At 40.8% G+C, this 24,285-nt stretch overlaps 1 protein-coding gene across 5 annotated transcripts; it reads right to left on the bottom strand.

Moving 5' to 3' along the window:
• Nucleotides 1-510: 510 nt before the first annotated feature.
• Nucleotides 511-24,284, bottom strand: tcf3a (transcription factor 3a). 5 transcript variants are annotated; one of them, XM_051070083.1, is made up of 20 exons: nt 23,966-24,284; nt 20,516-20,612; nt 20,010-20,079; nt 14,228-14,295; nt 12,985-13,060; nt 12,223-12,263; nt 11,909-12,044; nt 11,560-11,609; nt 10,154-10,253; nt 9,704-9,840; nt 9,421-9,565; nt 9,233-9,291; nt 9,002-9,080; nt 7,452-7,528; nt 7,136-7,297; nt 6,853-6,964; nt 6,586-6,718; nt 5,599-5,837; nt 3,330-3,467; nt 511-3,198 (listed from the first exon to the last, which is right to left on the bottom strand). In XM_051070083.1, exons 2-19 carry the CDS (start codon nt 20,567-20,569, stop codon nt 3,337-3,339), a joined length of 1,869 nt encoding a protein of 622 aa, XP_050926040.1. In that variant the 5' UTR covers nt 20,570-20,612; nt 23,966-24,284; the 3' UTR covers nt 511-3,198; nt 3,330-3,336. The 5 variants fall into 5 exon arrangements, with proteins under 5 accessions (XP_050926040.1, XP_050926039.1, XP_018532446.1 ...); XM_051070082.1 differs by lacking the exon at nt 5,599-5,837 and adding an exon at nt 3,889-4,130; XM_018676930.2 differs by having other exon boundaries at nt 7,136-7,300; nt 23,966-24,283.
• Between the last annotated feature and the right edge of the window lies 1 nt (nt 24,285).

Below are 24,285 nucleotides of genomic sequence, written 5' to 3'. Positions count from 1 at the left end.
GAGGTCCTGTCTCAGCGAGGGGGCCCGGAGTCAAAATCACTTTTATACACCTTTACTGATTCAGTTTCTACTGCCTCTACATGATGCATTTTCCTCAGTTTTTACTCAACGTTTTACTAATTTAACAAACCAGGAGGCAGGTAGTACTACAGCACAGGAGTACTCATCTGCCTCGGGGACTTTATACAAAACTCAATGAAGCTGCATTGTGTATTCTACTTAGCGCAATATAATGACTGTATCCTGAGAGTCATTGGTGCAGTGTGCTCAACAGCAGGAGGTACTAATGCAGCTCATTTCTGCCCCCTAGCGGACAAATCAATCTATGGTAAACTACAGCTACCAGTCCAAGAAATCCTCTCTAACTGCTTGGTCTTAGTTGAATAAACTCAGTTCGCAAATAGAATATTAGGTAGAATACCTAGATCCTTGCTCACTTACCTTGCACCACAGATAGGGAAATACAATCAAGTGTTTTTAGATTTATGGAAAAAGTCATTGGAAAAAACGTTGTTATTAAAAATGGCACATTTATTGCTACATTACTGTTATAGACACAACAGTTCTCAGTATCTACTTTATATATAAAAAATAGGAAACTGGAGGCACTTTGAGGACACAGCCTACATAGATGTTGTCCCCAAACATGAGTAGAAACAGAAAGATCTGTAGTAGGTCACCTGTTGTGGAGGACAGCAAGGGTCTGTCAACAAAGAATATCAGGTACATGTTTTGATACTTGGATACTGTAGACATACACGTCTTTCATGTAAAGAAATAAAAGCACAAGTCTTCAGTAGCGATTTTCCATATCACAACAACACCACGTTTTCCTGCGGAAAGGCTAGAGTAACTGACAAAGGAAATAATGCTGGGGGCTAGTCCATGGGGCAAGATTTGTGAGGAAATGACAGGCAGAGATAAATCAAATACTGTTACATATCAGTATCAGCCTACAGTAGTAAAGCTGATAAGGACATATCATACAGCTGTACATACGTATCAATGCACATGCCAGTCAAGGACAAAATTATATTCAACAGAATCAGTACATAAAAGATGAGAAATTTTAAGTACAGTTCATCAGTGTCAAAGTAGCAGACCAGGTTATTAGTCAACTTACATCTAAAGACACAGACACTGAAGCGGTCAGCGTCTGTGTGTGTAATTCTTCATTTAGATGCTGAGACACTGCCAGATGTTACTGAAGTATACGTTTTTATACATCTGTATTATAAAAAAGGTACAACCTATAAATCCTTAAATGCAACATCATCCACCATGTAGCAGAGAAGTATTCAGGCACTGGTGAGTAACCATTATCAAAACTCCCAAAGTCAGGAAAATGACTAAGGCCACCCTTATTGACTCATGTTATGCTTCATATCATAATGAAACAGTGAATTATGTTGCAGATTGTGCAGACCGCCCCTTCTGTTCCCTTCCTCAAACTAAGCAATAAGCTCATGTCAGAGCTGGACATCAGGGAGAGGGGGGTGGGGGCTGGGGTGTACTGACAAAAAACAATATTGTTTCATTCAAATAAAAACTGTCGCAAATACCAGAATAATTCAGTTACAACTGGCCTGACAAGTTTGTGTTCAAACAGGCATTTAAAGAAAAAAGCAATATCACAACATGTGATGTTACAGCCAGATTATTTTGTCATTTCTAACATTTCTAAGCACCTGGCACAAAAAGAAAACGCCTCACTTTGTTCCTGGAATCTAAATCGAGAGCCGCCTTACATTTAATCAATGTAAACAAAAAAGAAAGAGCATTCCAAATGATCAAAACAAAACTCATACAACTATCTTACAAAGTAAAAAATAAACTACAAAAAAAGAAAACATTTAATCAATTCTACAAAAGGAAGATCCTTACAACAGGCTTTGCAATTGTTCAAATAGGGAAAAAAAATAAACAAAACCCCAAAATGCTCAACACAGAGCAACAACCAGAAAAAGTCAGTCAATGGTGAAGGTTGCAGTAACACTAATGATCCCTTCAATACTCAGTTATTTCGGTCTTCTAGCAAAATGTTACTCCGTAAGTTCCCCGTGTTCTAACAGTGTCTTTATGTAGGATTTAATGTGGGCAGGTTGATATGACATTGTCTGTGTTAGTCAGAGAGTTCATGCTGACCACAGACTGAGACTGAGTGATGGACTTCATGATGACGTGAGGATGACACCTGTACGCTCGAGTCCAACGGCAGCCTCACAGAGGGGGAGGTTGGGATGTCCATGTGCACGTTCGATTCAACATCACTGCGGATCCTGGGTTTGTAAAGAGTCTTTGCTTGTGTCTGTGGTGGGTCTCTCTCTCTCTCTCTCTCTGGCAGTCTTTCCATTCCACTTGCATGGCAGTGACAATAACACATGTACAGGACTTAAAGAGATAAGAACCAGGGATCCACGGTTAAAAAAAGAAAACAAAAAACATTTTCCCACCGTGTGTGTGAGTCACTGACTGTGGCAACTTTTCAGCCAAAGCAAGAAATTTAAAAAATACAGCCAGAGTAACCAGCATATCAAAAAGAGGAGTCAGCTCTCTGATTGCCCAGTCAGTGGCTGGATGTCTCCAATCCTACCTCTGCAATTCAGTCATCATATTAGACGATAGCAATGATGAGTATTTTTTTCTTAACCAAACACTATGCATTAGGCCTGTTTCACTTTAAACAGGTATTTGTTCAGTCATAACATATAAACTCAGGTGTCCGTATCGGCTTCTGTAGAATGTAAGACCTTCTTTTCAGATGGGAATGCCAATAATTATCCAACGATACCGATCCTAACTCCGCTCACATGAGCTATTGATCCAAAAGTTTTATTTGATCCAAACAAGTTTTGCTCCCAACATGTAAAAAGTCTTACAAAAACATGATCACAAGAACATCCTTAAGTCCAATTTCCACTGTTTCCAAACCAGTTTCCTCGGTTCAAAGTATTGTCATGTAAAGAGTAATAAATCTTTTTTTCTCTTTCTGTACGAGTGTGCTTCTTCGTCAGGAATGTGGCCACCTGCTTTGTCAGTAATGAGGCATGTATGTATGTATGTATGTGTGTGTGTGTGTGTGTGTGTGTGTGTGTGTGTGTGTGTGTGTGCTCTCCAAAAGTTGATCAACACACACTGAGATGCATGACAACGATAGATTAAGGCCACGTGTTCTAAGGGCTGTACAATCAACAGGAACTGAAAGAGAAAGGAGAAAAAAAATGAATATCTCTCCACAGAAGAACACAGTAAAGCAACAAAAATACATAGTGTTCATTGTGTTATTGTGCGGACATGCTAACCCCACTGTAGAAATTCTACAGACTGACCTGAGAATTACATATGGCTAACAGGGTTGTGTCCATCTCCTCCTAAACCAGGGTGACCCCCACCAAGCTGCATCTGGGGGTCCACTTTCTCCTCCTCTCTCCTCTTGAGGCAGGCAGCCTTTGGGTTCAAGTTGCGTTCTTAAAAAAAAAAAAAAAAAAAAAAGACATGTTTAAAAACATTGGCATGAAAAACTCATCTGATCAAGAAAATACTTTAAAAACTGAAAGCAGAGCTTTGAACATACAAAAAAGCAAAAGTAGACAGGGTAACAGAAAAGGGGGGAAAGCAAGACAGGAAAATGAAAAGTAGGATGAGAACTGCAGGATTTTGGCAGAACAGCAGGGGTATACTTCCTCTAATATTCTCCCTTTCTTCTCTTTTTTTATCATTTTTCAACGTGATACAGGCAAACAGCGAGGAGAAAGTCAAAGCAGATGCTACTCAGTGGGTGAGAAATCTCTGAAGGACAGATTTTCCTTCAGGTGAATGACTGGAAGCTGTGACAAAAGATGGTTGGCTGTCTGGCTGGATCAGACTTTCCTGTATTGGCTGACCTACCTCGCACCTGCTTCTCCAGGCCCAGGATGACCTGGACAGCCTGTTGCAGGATGACAAGCTTGGTCTGGGCCTTGTCGCTCTGCAAGTGGACCTGACACATCCTGCCCAGCTCTCTGAAGGCTTCGTTAATGTCGCGAACACGCACCCTCTCCCTAGCGTTGTTAGCTAGGCGGCGCTCGCGCTCCCTCTGCTCCTTCTCCTCAGCAGTCAGGTTCTCATCAGACACCGAGACAACACTGCAGCTGGGAGGAGAGGGGGAGGAGAAGTGGGGGTTGGAGGGGCTGGTTAACAAACCCAAATCACAACCCTCACTGAACTGAGCTGAAACTGAAGTTATACCGGTTTTAAAACTACAGTACAATCCTGTGTTTCCTCAGTATTGTTCTTTTATTGGGAAAAATTGTATCTTTTATGTGCATCTAAGAGTGACGCTAACTTCAAGCTCTCAGTCTGAGATGAGACCAGTGAGACTGCTGAAGAAGATCCCAGTGGAGTGGGGCTGTGTCACAGGAGTGAACGGACGGGAGAAATTTGAAAATGTTAAATAATACGTCTTTAAATTACATATTCTCGATCAGTCAAACTTCCAGTGTTGGGGGTTGAGCAGGTTCGACACTCAAGCTCAGAGCAGATTTACTGGAGATCAAACAGTTGATCATAGTGGTCTCCAGGTTCAAACCAACCAACCAACCAACACAGATTTTTTTTCTTTTTGGGGTCCAGGATGGAAGTTGAGGAGATATAGTGACCGTCCAGCAGCATGAGAGAAGTTATGAGGAGGGAGAGAGAAAGGGAGAGAGAGGAAGCAGCACCCTCTGCCAAGTGCAGCGCATAGAAAGAGCCACAGAGATAAAGCCAAGGGGAGAGACTGAAGGCATCGTGTTAAATACATCAGAGGTAGGAGATGTATTTATCTGAATGTGAGGAAGAGTGCGTCACTGTTGCCATCTGTAAAAGGAAAATGTCAGGGGACAGGGGAGTGGATGGAGAAATATAAAGGTATGTCTCGAAAATGAAAGGGTTAATGCTTGAAAGGCTGGGACATATAGCACAGAGGACACTGCAACAAGGCTGAACACGGGTTAATACACATGACAAGAGACAGCCCTGCTTTCATGCAAAAACACGCTGCGGGTCAAAGCTAAAAAAAACAAACAAACAAAAAAAAAACCAACATCATCATAATGCTGAAATAACTTATTTGAAATTAAAATGACTTCATAGTTTAATAAAAGCAGAATGAGGCAGCAGTGGAAAAAGCAAATGAATAAACAAAAAGATGTTAATCCTGTCCAAGGGTGCGGCAGACAGACGTGTAAGCGTTTTCACAGTGGGAACAGACAGCCAGTTGTAAGACAGGGCAACACATAGTGCATCAGAACAAACAGCAGTCCTGTATGTGTTACCCGAGGACGAAAACCTTGGAAGATGAGCTGGAGAATGGGCATGTCTTAAAAACAGTCACACAGCTTCATTTCTTTAGCTCATGTTGCCTTTTGATCATTTTTATGATGCACTTCAAAAAGTTTAATGCTTAAATTCTCCAGATTGAAGAAGGAAGAATTTGTCTACTGGTAAAATTAAATTTAAAAAAGATTCTAAAAGACTAGCAAAAAAATGTCATGGGCTGAGAAGTGAAGCCATGTGGAAGTTTTCATCTGTAAAGAGGCGCTTCCCCTCCTCTTCCTTCCTCCCTGGACACCCACTGACCTCGAACTTGCTGCTCCAGGTTGAGTATAACGTTAACGGCCTGTTGCAGTACGATCAATTTGGTCTGCGGTTTCTCATAGCTCAGATGGAGCTGACACATGCGGCCCAGCTCCTTAAAAGCCTCGTTGATGTCCCGCACGCGTAGCCGTTCACGGGCGTTGTTTGCCAACCTCCGCCCTTTCTCCCGCTCAACCTTAATCTCCACTGGCAGATCTTCGTCGTCATCCTCATCATCCAGACTAGCAAAGAGCCAATGGCAGATGAGGAGGGAAGGAAACAACAGTTTGGGTACAGTTCACTGAAAATGACTTTACACAACACCTCATCAAATGTTCTAAAAATTACAATTGTACACACTGCAATGTGACCCTTTCTGACCAAAGACTATAAGGAACTAAAACATCTCAAAATTAAGAAAACCTATTCAAAACAGAAAACAAAATGCATAAACAATGGCAAGCAACAGTTAAGCTGACACTATTTGTCAAATAATACAACATAAAATCATGTAATTTCCAGCTGGAGCAGTGTTTGCAATTGTGATTATTACTTCCAGGTTCAGGTCCCATTTCACAAAGTGTTGGTCTCGTTAAAACAAATCAAATTTTATTTAGGGAACCTTTTTGTTCATTAACTTTTATCTGTGATGCAGTCACATCTGTACAGGTGTCACATTTAATCAGATTCTTGTTTTTTGATTTTTTATTTCTAATCCATGTGTGGTGTACATGACTGTTTAAAATCTTACTCAACTTAATGTGGTGATGAGGTGAAAAATATTATGAGAATATATTTATGGTTGATCATTCTCTCTTAACCTGCAAGAAAAACAGGTCTATAAAGAATGAGAAAGGCAGGCTAGATGTCTAGGCTAGGCTCACATATATTACACTAAACCACTTCAAGATTAAATGCAATGATATCGTATGATAAATTAGTATAAAAGTTGTGTGAACATTTTTTTTTTTTTTTTTTTTTTTTAAACACCTTGTTCGGAGACGGGCCTTCATTTCTTTTTTCTCATCCTCTGACTTGTCAGTAATGGAGCAGTTCTCATCATCCTCCTTCTCCTCTTGTTTGATATCTGCACTACTGGAACGATTTAGGCTGCCAGGCAGACCTGCACACAGAGTCGAGAAAGAAAGGTGTTAATCACCGAAACAAATTATTTAACAGTGTGATATTGGAACAATATTTCCCACACTCTGACATGACAATGAAAACAGAGGAGTAGATCACAACAGGAAGTCTCACCAGTAAAACCTTCAGGCTGAGAGCTTGGCTGGACAGATGTGGGGCCGTGGTGACTGTGCAAAAGTCCTCCACTAGAGGGCAGACCAACAGAGTCCTCATGGTGACTAGACACCTTGAGGAAACAATGAAACAATTTTTGTATTACCTTTGTAATATTGGGAAAATTATGAATAGTGGAAAAGAGTGACACCGTTCACATTTTGCGCTGACTTTAATTTAAAATATCAAGCTTCATTCAGTCATTTGTGGGTGGATTTCTTATGCTACTATTCATTTATCTCACCAGTCCAGGCAGGCGACTGGCCAGTCCAAGTGCTGCACTGCTGAAGCCTGGAGGTAGCCCTAAGCCAGATGCCAGCAGACTGTGCATTTCAGCCAGCCCTTGCCCACTGGCGTGACGCTGAAGAACATTGATGGCTTCGTCCAGGCGGTCCTCCATTTTACTCTGCTACAGAGAATGAAAAACAATGGACAATGAGAAAGCAGAAGGTGAAGCATGACTGTAGCTTCCCGTATTAATCTCTGTGTTACAGAGACTTGTATTAATCTCTGTAAGAATCTCTAAAATAGAAAAGAAAAATGGAGGCATGTTGATTTACCATGGACTGAATCCCACCCTCAAAGTTAGGTGAAGGTGTGGCCTGGCCAGAGGACCGAGTCCACTGTGATGCAGAGCCTGGAGAAATACAAGTGGGGAGCAAGGTTTATTCAGACACCTGCGCAGTCATTTACTTTACCAGCTGAGCTTTTATTAACTTAACTGATACTGACATTTTAATACAGAAGTAATATTTTACACTAAGCTGTTAAATTTTTTTTAATACCCATTTATCCAAATGGTTATTCCACCTGAGAGCTGGGGTCAGTCAGAGAGAAGAACCTGCAGCTTTTTATGTCTAACTCATTAACACTACAGAGTAAATGACAGACGCAACGAGGGCTTGAGCTTGGGTCATCCCGTCTCTCTACACTGTGCAGCACTGCTGTATTTTCTTATTCATATTGGTCAAAGTTATAAATATAACATATGTAATGTGAATCTATTCTTTAACCCATTGTAAGCCATTATTGTTTAACATTAAATGATTAACATAAAACATTTGATGAAAGAAACTTTTACTATTTGTACATTTTTAACATGTGAAACTAATGTGATGGGGATATGAAACAAATACCAAAGAAGAAGACAAAGTAGATCAAAAAATAGTAATTTCTGTTCTATACTTTGACCAAAGTATGAGTCAAATTTGTATTTGCAAAGTAAAGTATTTCCTTATTTCACATTTAACGGCATTTTTCCCTCCAATCTTGTGCCAGAAGCACTATTTGCTGTTTGAAGCGTGTGATGAGCCCGCTCATGAACTCACTGCAGAGACAAATAGGGAAGTGACCCCACCCTCTTTTTATTTTCCCTTCCTCTCTCATAAGTTATATTTGGGTGGTGTGTGTGTGAAAGATCAAGTGAAGGTTAAGCTGTGGATGGCAGTACTCAGAGTTATGTACAGAGAAAAATACCACTGTTTGTGCTATTTTCAAAATTGCTCCCCAAAAAAAGATATAAATATGGACACAATTCCAACTCAAGTTCCATTTGAATCTTAAGAGGTGACATTTCTTACAACCAACGTACTACTAAATAAGATGACCTAAATCTCAAGATAGTCCTGTGAGCCAAACTTATCTCCGTTCTATGTCTGTTCAGTTCCAGCACATGAAAAAGGTCTGACTGAACTCACTGACACAAGTGGGGAAAAAAAACATTATTGAAATTACTGTTATTGAAATTTTGTAAACCAATCAGATTTAACAATGAAGGTCCTAGTTAAAGTTAAAAAGCAGACATACATTTATTATGTATTTAAACTGATATGCTTCACTCACAATTCTGATACAAATCATTATGGAATTTGTAGTAGAGAAAATAAATAATTTTAACAGTACAATAGCTTTACTTCCATTTTAACCCAATAGATGGAGCTACATTGTCACTATGAATCATTCATAGTCAGATTGAAAACAATAAATTTCCCAAAGATCTTATCATGCCCTGACAAAACAGGAAAGACCCTGTGTTGAACAAACAGAACTACAAGAGCCAACTGACCTTGAGGCCTCAGGAAAAAATGACTGACTGCAGCGACTCACTCACCTGATACAGCCTGAGGAGAGCCAGAGGGAGTAGACGGGGATGGAGGGAAGGCAGTGCTGTTTGGGTCTGAAGGATAGATCTGGACACAGGGGTTTTTGTTTTTATATAACAAACACAATGTACTTTTTAATAATTTTTCATACAACTGAAATGTAGATGATACAACATTTTAGGTTTTATGTGAAATCATTTTGAGAACGTTTGCTTATAAATACTTTTATAACTACTTACAGATGCCAGGGCTTTTCCAATCTCATCACCTGAGCTCCCAGGTACTGCTCCCCGATTGGCTGGATGGAGGGTGGGGGGGGGGGGGGTGGCACAAAGCATTTCAATCAGAACTCAACTATGTGACAGTATCTCCTGAAAACATTCATAGCAGCTTTTAGAAGGAAAAGAGCACACATTAAGAGGTTTACCCATAATGGTTTCAGTTCCAGTGATGGGGGGTGTGTGGCTGGCAAAGCTGCTGGAGCCAGAGTGGAAGCCAGCAGGATGAGCCCCATTCACCTCACTGCCATGCAGGGGGTAGTTTTGCGGGGAGAGGGGCAGTGGCTGCCGTTTCTTGAAGGCAAAGATGACAAAAAAAATGTAACCCTCAACCAGCCTGAAGCATTTATGATGCATATTAGTCAGAAAGTGTCAAAAACCTCATTAAGTCTTCACAGAAAAACAAGTCCAAAGTGTGAGGGCAGAGCTCACCAGTCTGTCTTGGGGGTTGATGGCGGTAAAGGGACCATGCTGGCTCAGATGGGGGGAGTTGCCCAGCATAGAAGAAAAACCAGGCTGAACCATCGACCCGGCAGAGCCCCATGGATCAGAGGGCGGGTGGAGGCCTTCTGTCAGCAGAGAAGGCGGGAGCCAGAAGGGTGAGAGATAACCAGCAACAGGAGATGAAAAGACAATGAAGGCCACATATGAGACATGTCACATTACTGTGATGACTTCATTCAACTGTGATGCAGTATTCAGCACTCAGGCACCACAGGGTGTTCACTGGCAAACAGCTACAGTACCTACAGCAGGTTCATATGGACTTCCATAAGGGTATTATTGGAAGCTAATTTCATAACCATACTGGCCAACATGAAGAAAAACTGTGAGTCATCACTATCAATGTATGTTCTGATGGCAAATTTTGCATGAGCTGACCTTGCATGTAGAATGGTGGTGGGTACACGTTTCCAGTCTTGGAGGCCTGGTAGCCAGCACTGTCCCTGTTAAAATCCTCTCCAGAGGTTGGTGCATAAACCTAAAGAGAAAACACAGAAAAAGAGACACTAAGTGTGTATATACAACATTTTTCTTTTGAGATATACATAAGAAAGTTCCTGTGGCGCTTTCTTGTGCTTTGACCACAAAATTAATTTTCCTTAGAAAATAATATATTGACCTGTCTGAGTAAAGATTTCAAAGTAAAACAAAAATAAGATATATGCATTGAATGCTTGATGATTAAACAGGGCTCTTTAAAGTATGCGTTCAATTGTTTTTTTACTATCTGGTTTTACAACTTAATTCAATAAACAGACTGCTGCAACATTTCTGCAGACTGGAGCACTGAGCATAAAGTATTGAACGTGCAGTGTTGGTGATTTTATTGGGTCCTGTCTACCATTTCAGTAAGGTTTTTACTTACTATCCTGTTAAATAAAAATATGCTGAGAATGGTTTACAGATACAGAATTCACTCTTTTTAACACAGTGAGATGTAACCATATAATAAGGCTGCAGTTGGATTTTGGGAGTGTTATAATGGGTATAAAGACACCAATGTTCTGAGCAACTGTATCCTTCTCAATCAAGACTATTCTTGATGAAAATCAAGTATCAAACTGTGTCTGAAAAACTCAAATCCAAATGGACTGAAGTTGTCTTCTGTAATTTGATTAAACAGAGAGAAAAAGGAGAGGAAAAAGAGAGAAGAGGAGAAGAGGGAACGGAGAGATGCACTCCTAATTACTGAACCATCTGCCGAATCCTGGACGGCAGCCAACTCCACTGGCAGCTGGGATAGAGGGATGGGGGAGGGAGAGAGAGAAAGGGGAGGGCTGTTGTTCGTGGTGGTGGTGGTGGTGGGGAGGGGGGTATGGAGGGAGAGCGAGGGGGGAGAAACAGAGAAGAGGAGGAAATAGGGTGCCCAGAGAGTGAGAGTGGGAGGGAAAAAATGAGGTGGAGTAAGAACCATCAAACCCCAGTATGAATTCCCTCCAGTGATCTGACGAGTATACTTGGCTGAGGGGAAGAAATGTGGCCATAAAGTAAAGGGCCTACAAATACAACACACTATAAATACATGCTGCAAATGAGTGACTGGGTGAGTGAGTGGCTTTTTTCCTCCCCTGTTTTTTTTTTCTACACTGGTAGTGCAGATACACAGCTGTAAGAGCTGGATGACCTGTATTGCAGCTATTTTACTGCTCTGCAAGCCAAGGGAAGAAGATGCCAAGTGGAATGTGAAAAGGGGCATAAAACATAAAAACATGAGCTCCCATGGACGGGCTGCCGGGGCTGAAGTGTAGTTCAGGGCTGCAGCGCTTCTGGATGTGAGTACTCACCGAGGAGGGCAGGCCAGGGGGCACCTTCCTGATCTTTTTTGGCTGTGGTCCTGTGAGGAAAGCGACAGAATGAAATCACATAAGCATACATGCCTAGACCTGAACTTATTGCAGAAGTGAATATACAATCATAACTTCTCTTAATTAATGTCTTATCAAAGGTTTTCTAGACTGATAGTATTCAATGACTTTCCTCATTGATCTCAGTGATTTCACTTTTTCCTACTAAGAAGAAATATAACCTCTCAGACACTTTTTAAAACCTCAGCAGGAGAAGTGATGATACAGAGCAGATTCATCCCATGATTGTGCTCAACACTAAACTTGAAACAGTCCTTTACAGTCTTACCAGTGGGTTCCTGTGAGGGTCTCCTTCGAGTATTGCTCCCCTCATAAGAGGAATAAAACTGGGAGTTGGGCTTCAGGCCAGATGGGGATAGGGGATCAGGACTGGGCATGGGTATCTCACTGGGCATAAAGCCAGGCTAAAGACGGAGTAAAAGAAAGCACAAGCTGATGCAGTGTAACAGGGCAGGTAAAAAGAAATAATTATTGAGGTAAATTAAGAGTGATCTAAGTAAAGACTGACTGTGGGACAGAATTAGTCTAAAAAAGCCAGAGGTTGATACTGTAGCAGAACACCTGCCTTTCTGACTGATTTACCTGTGCTGCAAATGACGAGTACGGTCCTCGCTCAGCCTTCCCTGTTAGGAGAAAGGAATATAAAATCAGGTCATGAACGTGAAAATTGGGCTTTTATGTCAATATTAAATCACAATCTGGTGATTCCCTTTTCTCCATTTGGGTACCTCCCATCTGCTGTGTGAGTATACATGATGATGTGAGGTATTTATGGCTGTGGACTGCAAAACAACAACAAATTGGCCCATTATAAATGGTTCAGGGGCAATTGCACACAACCTCTGTCCCCTCCCCTGACAGTTAAACAGAGGAGAGCTATAGGCCACCACAGTCCCAGGGGAGAGCCTTGTTTGTGCATGGGTGCCCTTTATACCCCCCCCACCCCCCACCCCCTCGCTCCCCTCCCACACTGAACACACAAACTGCAACACACAAACAAACCCCTCCTCCACCTCCTCCCTGATTACCCTGCTCCATTCATCCATCGCCACCTAACCATAAATATGGTTTGCCCTGAAGTGGTACATTACTGTCTAACCTGTGAGCGGCTGCTCTCTCAAACAAACAGCTCATTGTTTCAGTTCAGTCACACAGTTCATTTATAAAAATGTGTGTGTTTCAATCAGCATGTTCCTCCATCATTGAGTCCTATTATTAGAAAACACTGCCCCTGAATTTCCCTGCTTCTTTTAGTGCACAAAAAAAGAAGATGTGAAAGTTTTAGTGTCTATGCTTCAACAGCTTAGTTCATCTTAGCTCATTTAGTCTTAGTTCATTTCTTACCAACAATCCCTGATCCAAATATGGGGGCAGAAGCCATACCCTCCTGTTCACTGTAAAGGCCTTCTTCTCCATAAACCTGAGGGAAAGACAGCAGAAGCTTTAGGACTATAGAAATGGAAATGGAATTTAAAAAAAACAAAAAACAAAACCTTTATTAATCTTCCTTTCATATCAAATAATTATCTAAGAAAAGAAACTGCTGAGTATTCATGCGAGTGGGTCAATAAACTTTATCCACTTTTGCTCTGAGCGTTTAGGCCTGATTTGGAATGAAAGGATGAATATGGGACTCCTCAGAGGTGCCAGGGTTACTATACTATCACAGCTGGATTACTACATAAATCCATGAGTCAAATATACCAACATTTCTCATTTAGCATTTGGGTTTACTAAAAATAGTATGAGACACATTCCGGTGGAAACACACTTTATTAATCATGACATATACGAAGCATGTGACTTTAACGTCACTCAAGCTTCCGCTCCACAGAGGAGACACCTGGCAGCAAGTGACACAGAGGCCATATTTCCATTGTTTTTTCCACTTGAATAGGATTATACAGCATTGGCTGTTGCACTGACATTTCATAAGGTGTACATCAGCCCAGTAAATAGTCTGCACCATTAACCATCTAGAATTTCCAAGTTACCCTGAATGTCTTTCTTTCCAGACAACTAAGGAGAAATGGGGTTTCATTTGGCCTGGTCAATAGCCATTTTGAGCTCAGAAGATCTGGTAATTTGAGCTGTCCACAGATAAGATGTTATCCTCTCTTAACTAGTGGTACACTTAATTTGGGCTGCTCCAAAAACGGTTTGATACATTACTGGAAAGACTGGACTGAAAAATTAAGGCTTTCTAAGCAGAATCACAATACCCAGTGAGATATAAAGATTAATGAGACAGACTAATGTTTGCAGTAGAGCTGGTTCACACCTCCCTCTGGAAAGACATAACATTATGTGATGTGTGATGCACCGTTATTTTATTGTTCACTATGAATATGTTTATGCTGCCGTTTGTGGATCATTTGTAAAATGTTTCTTTACATATGTAAATCAACTCCTTAAAAATCTGAGTATGGTGGGTGAAGCTAAGGGTGTGTGTGTGTATGTGTGTGTTTGTGTGTGAAACGGGTATAAATTATATGAGCACCCAAACTTTCTGTTGTGTTTCAGTCAAGTGCAGTTGCATGACATCTACATGGTCAGGTTCAATGTAGTGAGTGAAGATAAACCGTACCCTTCCTTGGTTGAAAGATGGACTGTTCTGTTCTCCTGGTCCCCAGGGGCTGGACCCAGTTCTGTCATCTAGATGGAAGACAAAGATTAGGCCTGTTAAGCACTTAAAGGCAGATATTCCTAACAGAGTTTTACACTTTAACTAAGTTTAACTTCAGAGAACGATGACCTGCTTTGATGCAGGTTTTTCAGGCTGCTTAAAGTAACCTCCGTTGAAGAGCTCACACAGAGACGGCACAGTGGCAGCGCCGTCACATAACGTGGATATGAGCTGTAGGAAGTTTGAATAATTAACACCCAGTATGAAGCTCCAAGAATCATCCCCGACATTCTTCATTCTCCCACTCAGCTCCTTTACATTTTCCATGGCAACAGTCATTCATCGCCTATCTATTCTCTCACATTTGGCCTACACCTTTGCCTTAACACAAGATGCAAGGTCTCAGTCTTACATGGGTGACACACGTCATCCCTGGCCAGAGCACTACAGCTTTCAGAGAGGTGAATGTGTTTGAAAGGAGTGATTTTAAAGACTGGTGAAGCAGAAATTCCTGCCCGTCCCCTTTCTCTCAATCTCCTCTCGTACTGCTACACAGCATCTCTAGGGGAAAGCTGAGGCTTAATTGCGCACTGATTTGCATAATTGTGCATATTAATGAAGCTCAGCTCTATGAATATTCATATTTTTGTTTTGTTGTCTAATTAAAAAGCGGAGAGGGGAGATGGAGGGGGGGTGGAGGGTGGAGGCGGGCTAGAATCATGACAGGATCAGCAGTAGAACAGAATGATGGGTCCACAGTGCTGAGAGCTGCTAGATTGCCGTGACAACTGTGATCTATACACACGACACCAGCAGAATAAGAGATGAAGGAGACAAAGTCTTGTCCCTTCTCTATGGCTGACTGTCACTCTCCACGTCAATCAAAGACGATAAAGAAAACACATGAACCATTCGTTTCCGCTCCAAGTCATCTAACAAGTTTGTCTTCTATTTTTGGGGCTACTGCAACAAACTGGCCACATTTCACTGACCACACACCTACATTATTACCATGTATTCAGAACCATGTAGCCTATCAGAACTGTCAAGTTAATTAGCGAGACATGAACATGTGGTATCTTTCCCCTGTTTGGGAGCACTCCTAGGAAAAGAAAAGTGAACTGTCACCATTCACTGCACAAATAACAGGGTATGTGCAGCTTATTTGCTTCACACCCATCTTGTATAAGAAAACCTTTCTCCAGGCAGGTGATGTGTGGGGTTAACAGGTGTTTTTCATGAAATCAATAGTGTGGAGAAAATAATGGGAGGATTAATGTAAATTCACACCTGAAGGAATGGTATTAAAGAATGCATGTTCAGGATACATGAGAGAGAGGACAAATGATAAAATAAGAGGCATTTAAATTAATGTAAATTAACTCTCATGTTCTTCCTAATTAACTGATCTGATGATAAGCAGATGAATAAAACTGTGGAACGGTTTTCAGAATTACTGCCAATAATACTGACAACTCTACTTAATTAAAATCAACACTAAAAACAAATAGTGAGACTATGCAGGGGGTTCTATTATTCTGGTCTCTGTATTGTGTGCTTTTATTTATGTACTGCAGTAATAATCAATTCCCTCTACACAAAAATCTATTGTGGTTTCAACCATAGGAGTAAAAGGAGAGTAATAAAAATATGCAAGTACATGTAATTATAAACATAATACACCTTGATCAGCTGTAATCTCTTACATACACCATAGTGTAACAGTGTGGGTTTACATGCCACCACAGTGCTGTATGCGACTGTTAAAACCCTTTTGATGCCTTTATTCCACCAAAGAGCCAGAAATTAATCCAGTCACTGGCAGAGAGGGGGGACTTTCAGTTGACCGCACAGGAGCTCGACTGAAACAGGTAACTAATTACAAAGTATTCATGTGTATAACATAAATGAAAATGACATGGTTTACTTGATCTGGTCCAGAAAATCTAAGCTTGCCAGGTTTTCTCCTCCAAAGTTCAACATGTAAGAACCTCTTTGTTTTCTTGAGCCGTGCTTGTGTGTCCCCTGTTGTGTCATTTCAGGTAGCTGGATAAATATGTGTCCTTACTCTGCTTGTAAAGTAACTGCCTCTGGCAGCCATCATTGTCTTTATGTCTATAACAGTGCACAGAATGTGACCCTTTTTCAAGTGTGAGTTGGATACTTGTTTCCTCTTCCTCACTATCTCCAGCAGGCTTTTGTTTATTCTGACTAGTTTTCCCTCAATGTGTTTTCAGTTCATGGTGTACTTCTTATTTCACCACATTACTCCTTCACCTTATCCACACCCCTTGTCCTGTGCACAGTTCATAATTTGGTACTGTATAGTTTTGGGGAGAGACTGGGAGTACCTGAAGAGATACAACAGATCACAGTACAGATCATTATCATATATAAATAAGACTTCTATAGAGGTATGAAATTAAATAACATTTTGATAGACAAAATGAGAGAAAATTCTGTGTCATTTTATCAGAACAAAAAAGTTTTTGCACAAAGGGTCAAAACGATGAGAAAACCATGAGTAGTGCAGTACTCAGACAGACTACCAGGACGGGAAAGAGAAAAATGAAGAAAAGGGTGAGTAACATCAGACAAATTCTCTGGTGAACCCCAATGCACTTCTCCGCCCAGCACGCAACGCCCCTTTAAGCATGGCTGGTCTATAATTACACAGGAAGAAATACTGGAAACAGACAGCCAGCCTGAGTCATAGGCCTCATGAGCAAAACTCTGCCACATACATTGACCAAACTTGCAGACATGTCTTCGTTTTTACAGGAACACTGCCCCAGGCACCTATAACTGAGTGTGCCGTTTTGTCTACACACCTTCTTCCTTCCCCTGGCAAAGTGAGTCACACAGACACAAAGCATGATGTCAGATCAAATCTCAGGAGAGTGAACACTGTTAATGAAATACTGAACAATGTACAATAACACAGGCCAGGCTGTTTTAACCTGTGAGTCACTGGAGACTTTGCATGCACAACACAGCCTGCCCTAAGCCACAAATGCAGCCGAGAGTACATTTGAATGTCTTTGTTCTGGCAAAGTGTTAAGTGATACGCATTTTAACAGAAATGTGTGCGAGGAATTACCATTTTAAACTATGAATGTACTTGTAACTTTAAAATCCTTTAGTTTCCGTGATTCACTACCACATCTGCGTGTGAAAATCGAACATTTCATGCAAATTTAAAACTCCTCCCCTTCTGCATTTCAGCCCATACCAAAGCTTAAAAATACATTTAAGGATTCTCGGTTTCCAGAGACCAAAAAATGAAAGTGCGCTGACAATTACTTTAACTGACTAGTGAAGGGGACTGAACGGGCACACAAGACCAGAGCAGAAATATTATCATCACTGAAAGCTCCAGCAGGGAGTGTCACCATAGCCACACATGTTAAACCTCCACATACCCCAAACCTTAACCATACTGGGGGGGGCATCTGACTGACTCTGCAAGGAAAACATGTGGCAGCTGCTCCACAAAAAGCAGTATTACAGTTTGAAGTCTCTTTGAAACTGATCATCCAATATCACAACTGTTAGAGACCAGAAAAACAGAGATTCATTTACAACATAGAGATGTGTCGTACACTGAGGTGCCACATGTGCTACCTGAGTATCCAGCAGTACAGCAGTACTGCTCTGACCTACACCACTGTTAAAGTATCAGAGGCAAACACTATAGCATTGTACTAGGTGGTGTTTTGGGAAATACACTCTTTCTCAGAGTGAGATGAGATGAAGATCTGAACATACACAGAAATCTCAAATTTTGTATTTATGAGCTATTTCTTGACGAACAACATTTTATCCATCTGCCCAACGCGTCTGTGCACCAACTCTGCCAAAAACATGGGCTGATGGTACCAAACCTGGCAACATCACAGAAAGTCACTGCATCTGGCTGATGTTCACCGAAAAATAGCTGTAGTAACTAAATCGTGTGTAAGTTGTTTTTACGTTTCTGTTTACAAAAACAACATAAAGCTTGTTATGTAGTAAACTTTAGAGGTGCTGGGAGGCGTTTTTTAACTTTGGAAAGCTGTTTCTCACTGCTTCCAGTCTTGATGCTAAGCTAAGCTAAGTGTCCTTAATCCCACTCTGGAAAGAAGCCAAACAAGCCTATTTCCCAGATTTGTTGAACTATTTCTGTAAAGTGACACTCCACCCAAAACATTGATTGTGTTGTGACACCATCTGTATGCTTAAAAGGTGACTGTTAAAAATTTTCACAAAGACCAGCCACTGCAGTTGACTTAAAAACCCAGCAGTTACTATGAATTATTAAGAAGGTGATGTGTTTTCACAGGAGGGGGAAAAAGTATCAAGAGTTTTCATAGCACTCCTGCATTGTCATCTATTTCTCTACAGCCATCTGCTCTGTATGTTTCAACAATCACTGTTTTGCCAAAGTTTGGGGTAAATACTCTGGAATATACTGAAAGGACAGGTGGACTGCTGAAGAGTGTTTAATGATGCAGGACCGCTGTAGACGTTTCCAAGGACCTTGTTAAAACTTTTTTCCCCCTCCTGTAAAATCCACATATTCCACATTACAGTAGCTGTTCTTCATGGAGGAGCAAACTACAGATTTCTTTCAGCTAACAAGGCATCTGCTAAAATTGAACAAGATTTTGGGTGGAGTATAATTTTAAGGCAAAGGCACAGTCCCATGAAGAGCCGTTGGATTGATAACATCTATGTGTCTCTTTTGTAAGCACACACCTTACCTTGACAAAAGAACATGTAAGTGGCCCTCGAATGAATAGAAGAAATAGAGCCCCCTATTCCCCACCCTGCCAACACTTGCCTTGTCTTTCATCTTAATTCAATATCCTGTTTCATTTCTACTGCCAGCTGAAAAAGAGCTACAGCACTTTTACAGATACCAGGGTGACAGAGGAAGGTTTATGTGGGGCATGTGCATCTGCTATGTTAGGAATGTAGACATTTTTTAAAGCTAACAAATTTTTATGACGGCAGTACAAAAGAGACACTTCAAAATGAAAAACCCAGTGCATCTCTGAGGTTGTTTGTTTACACTAAGCTGCATGCATGCCTTAAAATCAACTGTAAGGCCTGGGAAGCATGGAGGATGGATAATAGCGCTAAATGAGCTATGTGAAGAGGAGAAGTAGGGTGCAAGATTACAGGACAAGGGAATACACTTTTCCACAGAGAGGAGATTAATTGAGCCTTTCCCATCAACCCCCACCCCTCTGCCTTTGTCCTTAAGTGATTGAATGGCAACAGCTGAGAAGGTGAGGGAAGGGACACCTGCAAGGCGAGGAAGAAGACCTAGAGGAGACGATGCCTGATCTACATAGACTAAAATTAGCTGGCAACCCTCCCTGAGGTTCTTTCCAATAATCTGTGATCTGCTATGCAATTCATGAGAAGAAGAGGAACAATTTCCTTTTCTATTACCATTCAAAACACAACCACTGAGTCAAGGCGGGGTAGTGAGACTGGAAGGAGCCCACCACTGGTATGTTTTACAGTCAGGAGATGTACTAGGGAGCTTTACAAACAATCAATGCACCTTTGGAGCTTTGGGTGAGAGAAAAGAAAAGTAGCTTTTATTTTCTTTGTAATTATTTTTAACCATGTATTCAGAACCATGTAAAGCATTTGTTCTATTTAAAAAGGCAAAGAATTACAAAGCCAGAAACACAAAGAAAAACAAAGACAGAAAACCAGGAAGAGTCTAAAACCTTTTTTGTGTTCTTACCTGAACTTCCAAACTCTCTGCGGAGAGTAGTCTGCCGGCTCTTGCCATTTGAAACTGGAGGCTCAAACATCTGAAATGAGAGGAATGAAACTGTAAACAAACCGGTGAATGTCCGTCTAAGACTTTGCTGAGTTGTAACCTCTTCACTTGTGCAAAGGTTGTTGAGGTGGTATTTCAAACTTCTATCCTATCCTGTATCCTATCCTATTTAGCCAGCAGCTACAACGGGCATGTGGCAATCTATGCATTCCAGCTTTGACTGAGGGACTACAAAAATTAAAGTGACACAACAACAACAATCTTGTATGATGTACACGCTGCAATCCTCCAAACCCTGACCGACTGACCCATTCATGGATGCCATGATTTTTCATTCACATTTAAACCTGCTTGACAACATGACTTTTTTTTATGAAAGTTAAAGTGATTTGTCATTCTGTGAGCATAGAATGAACTGTATGGGATGCAAACTCAACAAATTCAAGCAATCTTCAGAGAGATCTTACCGCGCTAAAATCCAGCAAGTCGCTGAGCTCCTTGTCTGTTTCCACTGCAGCCATTCTCTGCTGCTGTTCACTTGGCCCTTTCAGTCTCAGCAAGCGACTACAAGCAGAGGTAAGGAGAATATGAGTATATTATGTTCGCCCATTTATAAGATGGTTAACTATTCTGACCAGCAACGGTAAAGAGCAGGAGAGCTAGACATACCCAATATCAAGTGTCAGAACATGTTTCGATGCCTCTATTCAGATAGTGTGACAACATTATGGGTATCCCTGTTGGTGCTTTATACAATATCTAATCAATACTGAAAGAGGGTGATATAGTCTTACAACCAAATACATAGAGCTACAGATTTATTGTTCATTCCACTCAGCTCAAACAGTGTCACGGAAATATTATCACTTAACTGCTACATAGTGTTTAAAAAGTAATGTTTTCTTTTTCATTTTACAAATGAAGTCTTATTTTCATCATGTAGTTTATAATTTCTATTGCTTAAAATGTTTCACTCAGCAGCTGAACTGCTGAGATATAGAGATATAACAGCACTGCCAGCCACAGCTTTGCATCAACATCCAAAAGGGGCAATCACACAGGCAAACAGACTTTTCTGACAAGTCAGGTTTAATATTTTATTTAAACCACTGACCATATCATCTAAACCACTTTACTACTGATGAAAAGGAACACTAAATATTAAAATTAGTGCTTAGACTGTAAAAACCCCATGAATGAAGCAGACTGATTGAGGTTCAAGCCTGACCTTCCATGTTTATGGTAGGACATTTAAAATGTCTTCTTTTTCACTTGTAAGTAAGTGGTTTAGAATTTTTTTTTTAATTTGCTTTATGACTTTGTGATAAACACACTCAAAGACAATATCTATGCATAAAATGCCAATCTAATGTTTATATTTCACATCTCTACACACTAGTTGATGATACAAATGGATGAAAAGTTAATGTTTCACAACACAACTGAGAGGAGAGTCAATTAAAAGACACATTGGGATGACCAAAATACTGTACAACCCCACTCAGTCAGCTCTTACAGGAGCATTATGCAGGCTGAGGTAAACTTTATACAAATTACACATTTAAAATGAATTAATCACTAGTGCCTAACAAAAATGAACACTCAAGTAGTGCATACTTGCCAGAGACCATCAGAGTATTGACCAAGTAATAGGAGTATCCCTGGAAGCCCACATATAACGTTGGTGACCATGGTTCAGCCACAGGACACACTGTGCTTGTTGTTAGTCAGCCCCTAGGCTCAGGCTGCTTCCTCCACCTCATAAACCAACCTGCTCTGACAGCCAACCTGCTCTTTTGAATAACTTACAGAGCAATAACACAGCACTCTCAAATAGGCAATGCACTGTGAGAGCAGCCTGTATCAAAGCAAATGCAGGCCATGGGTGTAAAACATCCAAGTTTAATTTCTGCATGAGGTGGGCAAACCAGCAGTACAAGAGCACTGCAGTGTATCTCAGCTGGGGGAAATGACAAAGTTATGTTTGTGGTCAGAGGTGTTATTAAATTAATTAAATTTGTTTTGTTCATTCACATAGCATGTGGTGTAGCTGTAGCTTCTTAGCAGATGCATTTGGAATTTGTTGTCATTATTCTGGAGACTTTTACCACACCACTTTGAATGATATGATGCAGACCCTGTGTGCCTCTGTAGGCTGCCCTCAAAACAGGATGTTGTTTTTATACATTCAATTTAATGTTGGTACAAGGTAATCAATTTACTTTGGGTACCAGGAATAGTCAGACTTTCTGGTGCATCAGTTAAATAAAAGAACAAGCATACATTATCTTAAACAATTTAAAGAGTTGGGAGGAGGGTTTAGATTTTTCTCAGTCATGACCTCAAGTGCATTTGTGAGATGATTAACTGTGACCACTTAAGTAACTCAGTATCATTTTCAGGGCATGACTGAACATTTGCTTTTAGTCTAAAATAATACACTAGAAACAGAAAAAGCCAGTTAGTTTCAGTTGTTTGAGCTATTCCTGGCAACTACAAAAGCATCACCCACGCTTTTAAGTGCAGCAATCATTTTTATACCAATGTTGTATGCAGTTATAGGACTTTTTTCTGTTAAAAATGTTGTGAGTAATCTCATTACTCTGTTTATAATCAAGTAAAACCATGACAATAAAAGACAACACCAATAATTAATAATAAGAATTTGTCTACACTGATAACTGATTAAAAAAAGACAAAAAGCAACTGTATCCAATTCTTTTGGCATGAAAAGATGCTACCACTATATCAATACTAATGGAAAAGCAATGTAAACAGTGGTATAATAGCTTATACTAACAAAGTTAATCACTAACGGGAAATGTGTTATCATCTAAGAGCAGACCAAAATATTTTGACACTACAAAATCTAGTAATTTCTGTCTCTCAGTTAGCTGAGGTCAAAATGGGGGATAAGTGTTTAGCCCCTCCTAACAAATGGAAGTTGCATAGGCTTGTCTTGAGCACCCCCAACCTCCGGCCTGCCCATTTGAACAAAAGTTTTAAAAGCAGAAATAGCTACACAACATCTCACAAGGGGACATGTCTTTTAATCAACAGGCTGTGTTTTCACGGCTCATCGGCAGGTTAAAAATCCTGCGGGACATTTAAAAGGACCTAAAAACCTGTTGCCTGCCCCTCACATCGAGCAGGAGACGCTGGTGAACACAAAGACTCAGTACACTGAAGTTTGAACAGAGTGATGAAAAACACAACAAAAGCAGAGCAAATATCAAAAACTTCATTAAGTAATTGGTCAAATCGTATTTTAAACCGTACACGGCGGATAAAATAAGGCTTTAGCTGCATTATTGTTGCTCGTTAGAGTGGTGGTTTGTTGTTGGTGGAGGCAAATATAATACTCCTAAGTTATACTTTTAACACGGATTTTATTATTACTGCACAAATTTGTGGTTTACACTCACGATAAGTGGCCTGAGCTGCGTTAGTGAAACTCTAGAAATCCTGATAACAGGTAGAAGATATTCCCATTTTAGTCACAACACGGACTGTTGTAAAACAAACCAACAACGTCTGTGCACGTTAACGTTTCACGGCTAACGTTCGTGCATTCGTCTCTAGAAAAGCTACATACTAGTGCTTCAGACAGCTAAATCCCGGGGGGAGCTAACTCAGCCTGAAAACATGCTAATGTGCTGTAACGTTATGGCCCATTGAAGTAAACAAAGAAGTCTTTTCCACCACACACAAGCTGCTAATACCCAGCAAAAACACTGCAAGCTCGCTCGGGCCGAAGGGACGAAAAATCCAAGACCCCGCTTTTCCCGGCTGTGACACTCCGCGCAACTTGGACGATGCGCTTAAAACTTGACATTTACTCCAGTAACAACGTAACAGACAACTTCTGATTGACATGCATACTCTTGCTACGAATGTGTATTTATCCGCACAATTACCTGGATTCAATAATGTGGCATCCAACAGGGAGAAACGTACGGCTGGAGTAGAGAGAAAAAACAAAGTTAGGGATAGGATCCTTCCCCCCGTGGTCCGGACTGTGGGCTTGATGAAGAGGAGGAAAGGCAATATGAACCACTCCTCCGCCGCCTCGCCTCGCTGTTGTCTTCGTCACGAAACTGAAAACACGTCTCCAACGCAAACCATAACTCTTGTGTTACTCCGTTTCCTTCTTCTTAGAGAAATTGTAACCATTTCATTTCCCAAGTAGACATTTTAACAGCCTCCACATTGTCGGTTCCAATGGGGTATCACTCCG

The sequence above is a fragment of the Lates calcarifer genome, linkage group LG4 (genome assembly GCF_001640805.2).
Source record: "Lates calcarifer isolate ASB-BC8 linkage group LG4, TLL_Latcal_v3, whole genome shotgun sequence".
NCBI classification, from domain to species: Eukaryota; Metazoa; Chordata; class Actinopteri; family Centropomidae; genus Lates; species Lates calcarifer.
Note: the sequence above shows the minus strand (reverse complement) of the source record. Positions and strands in the feature narration are given on the sequence as shown.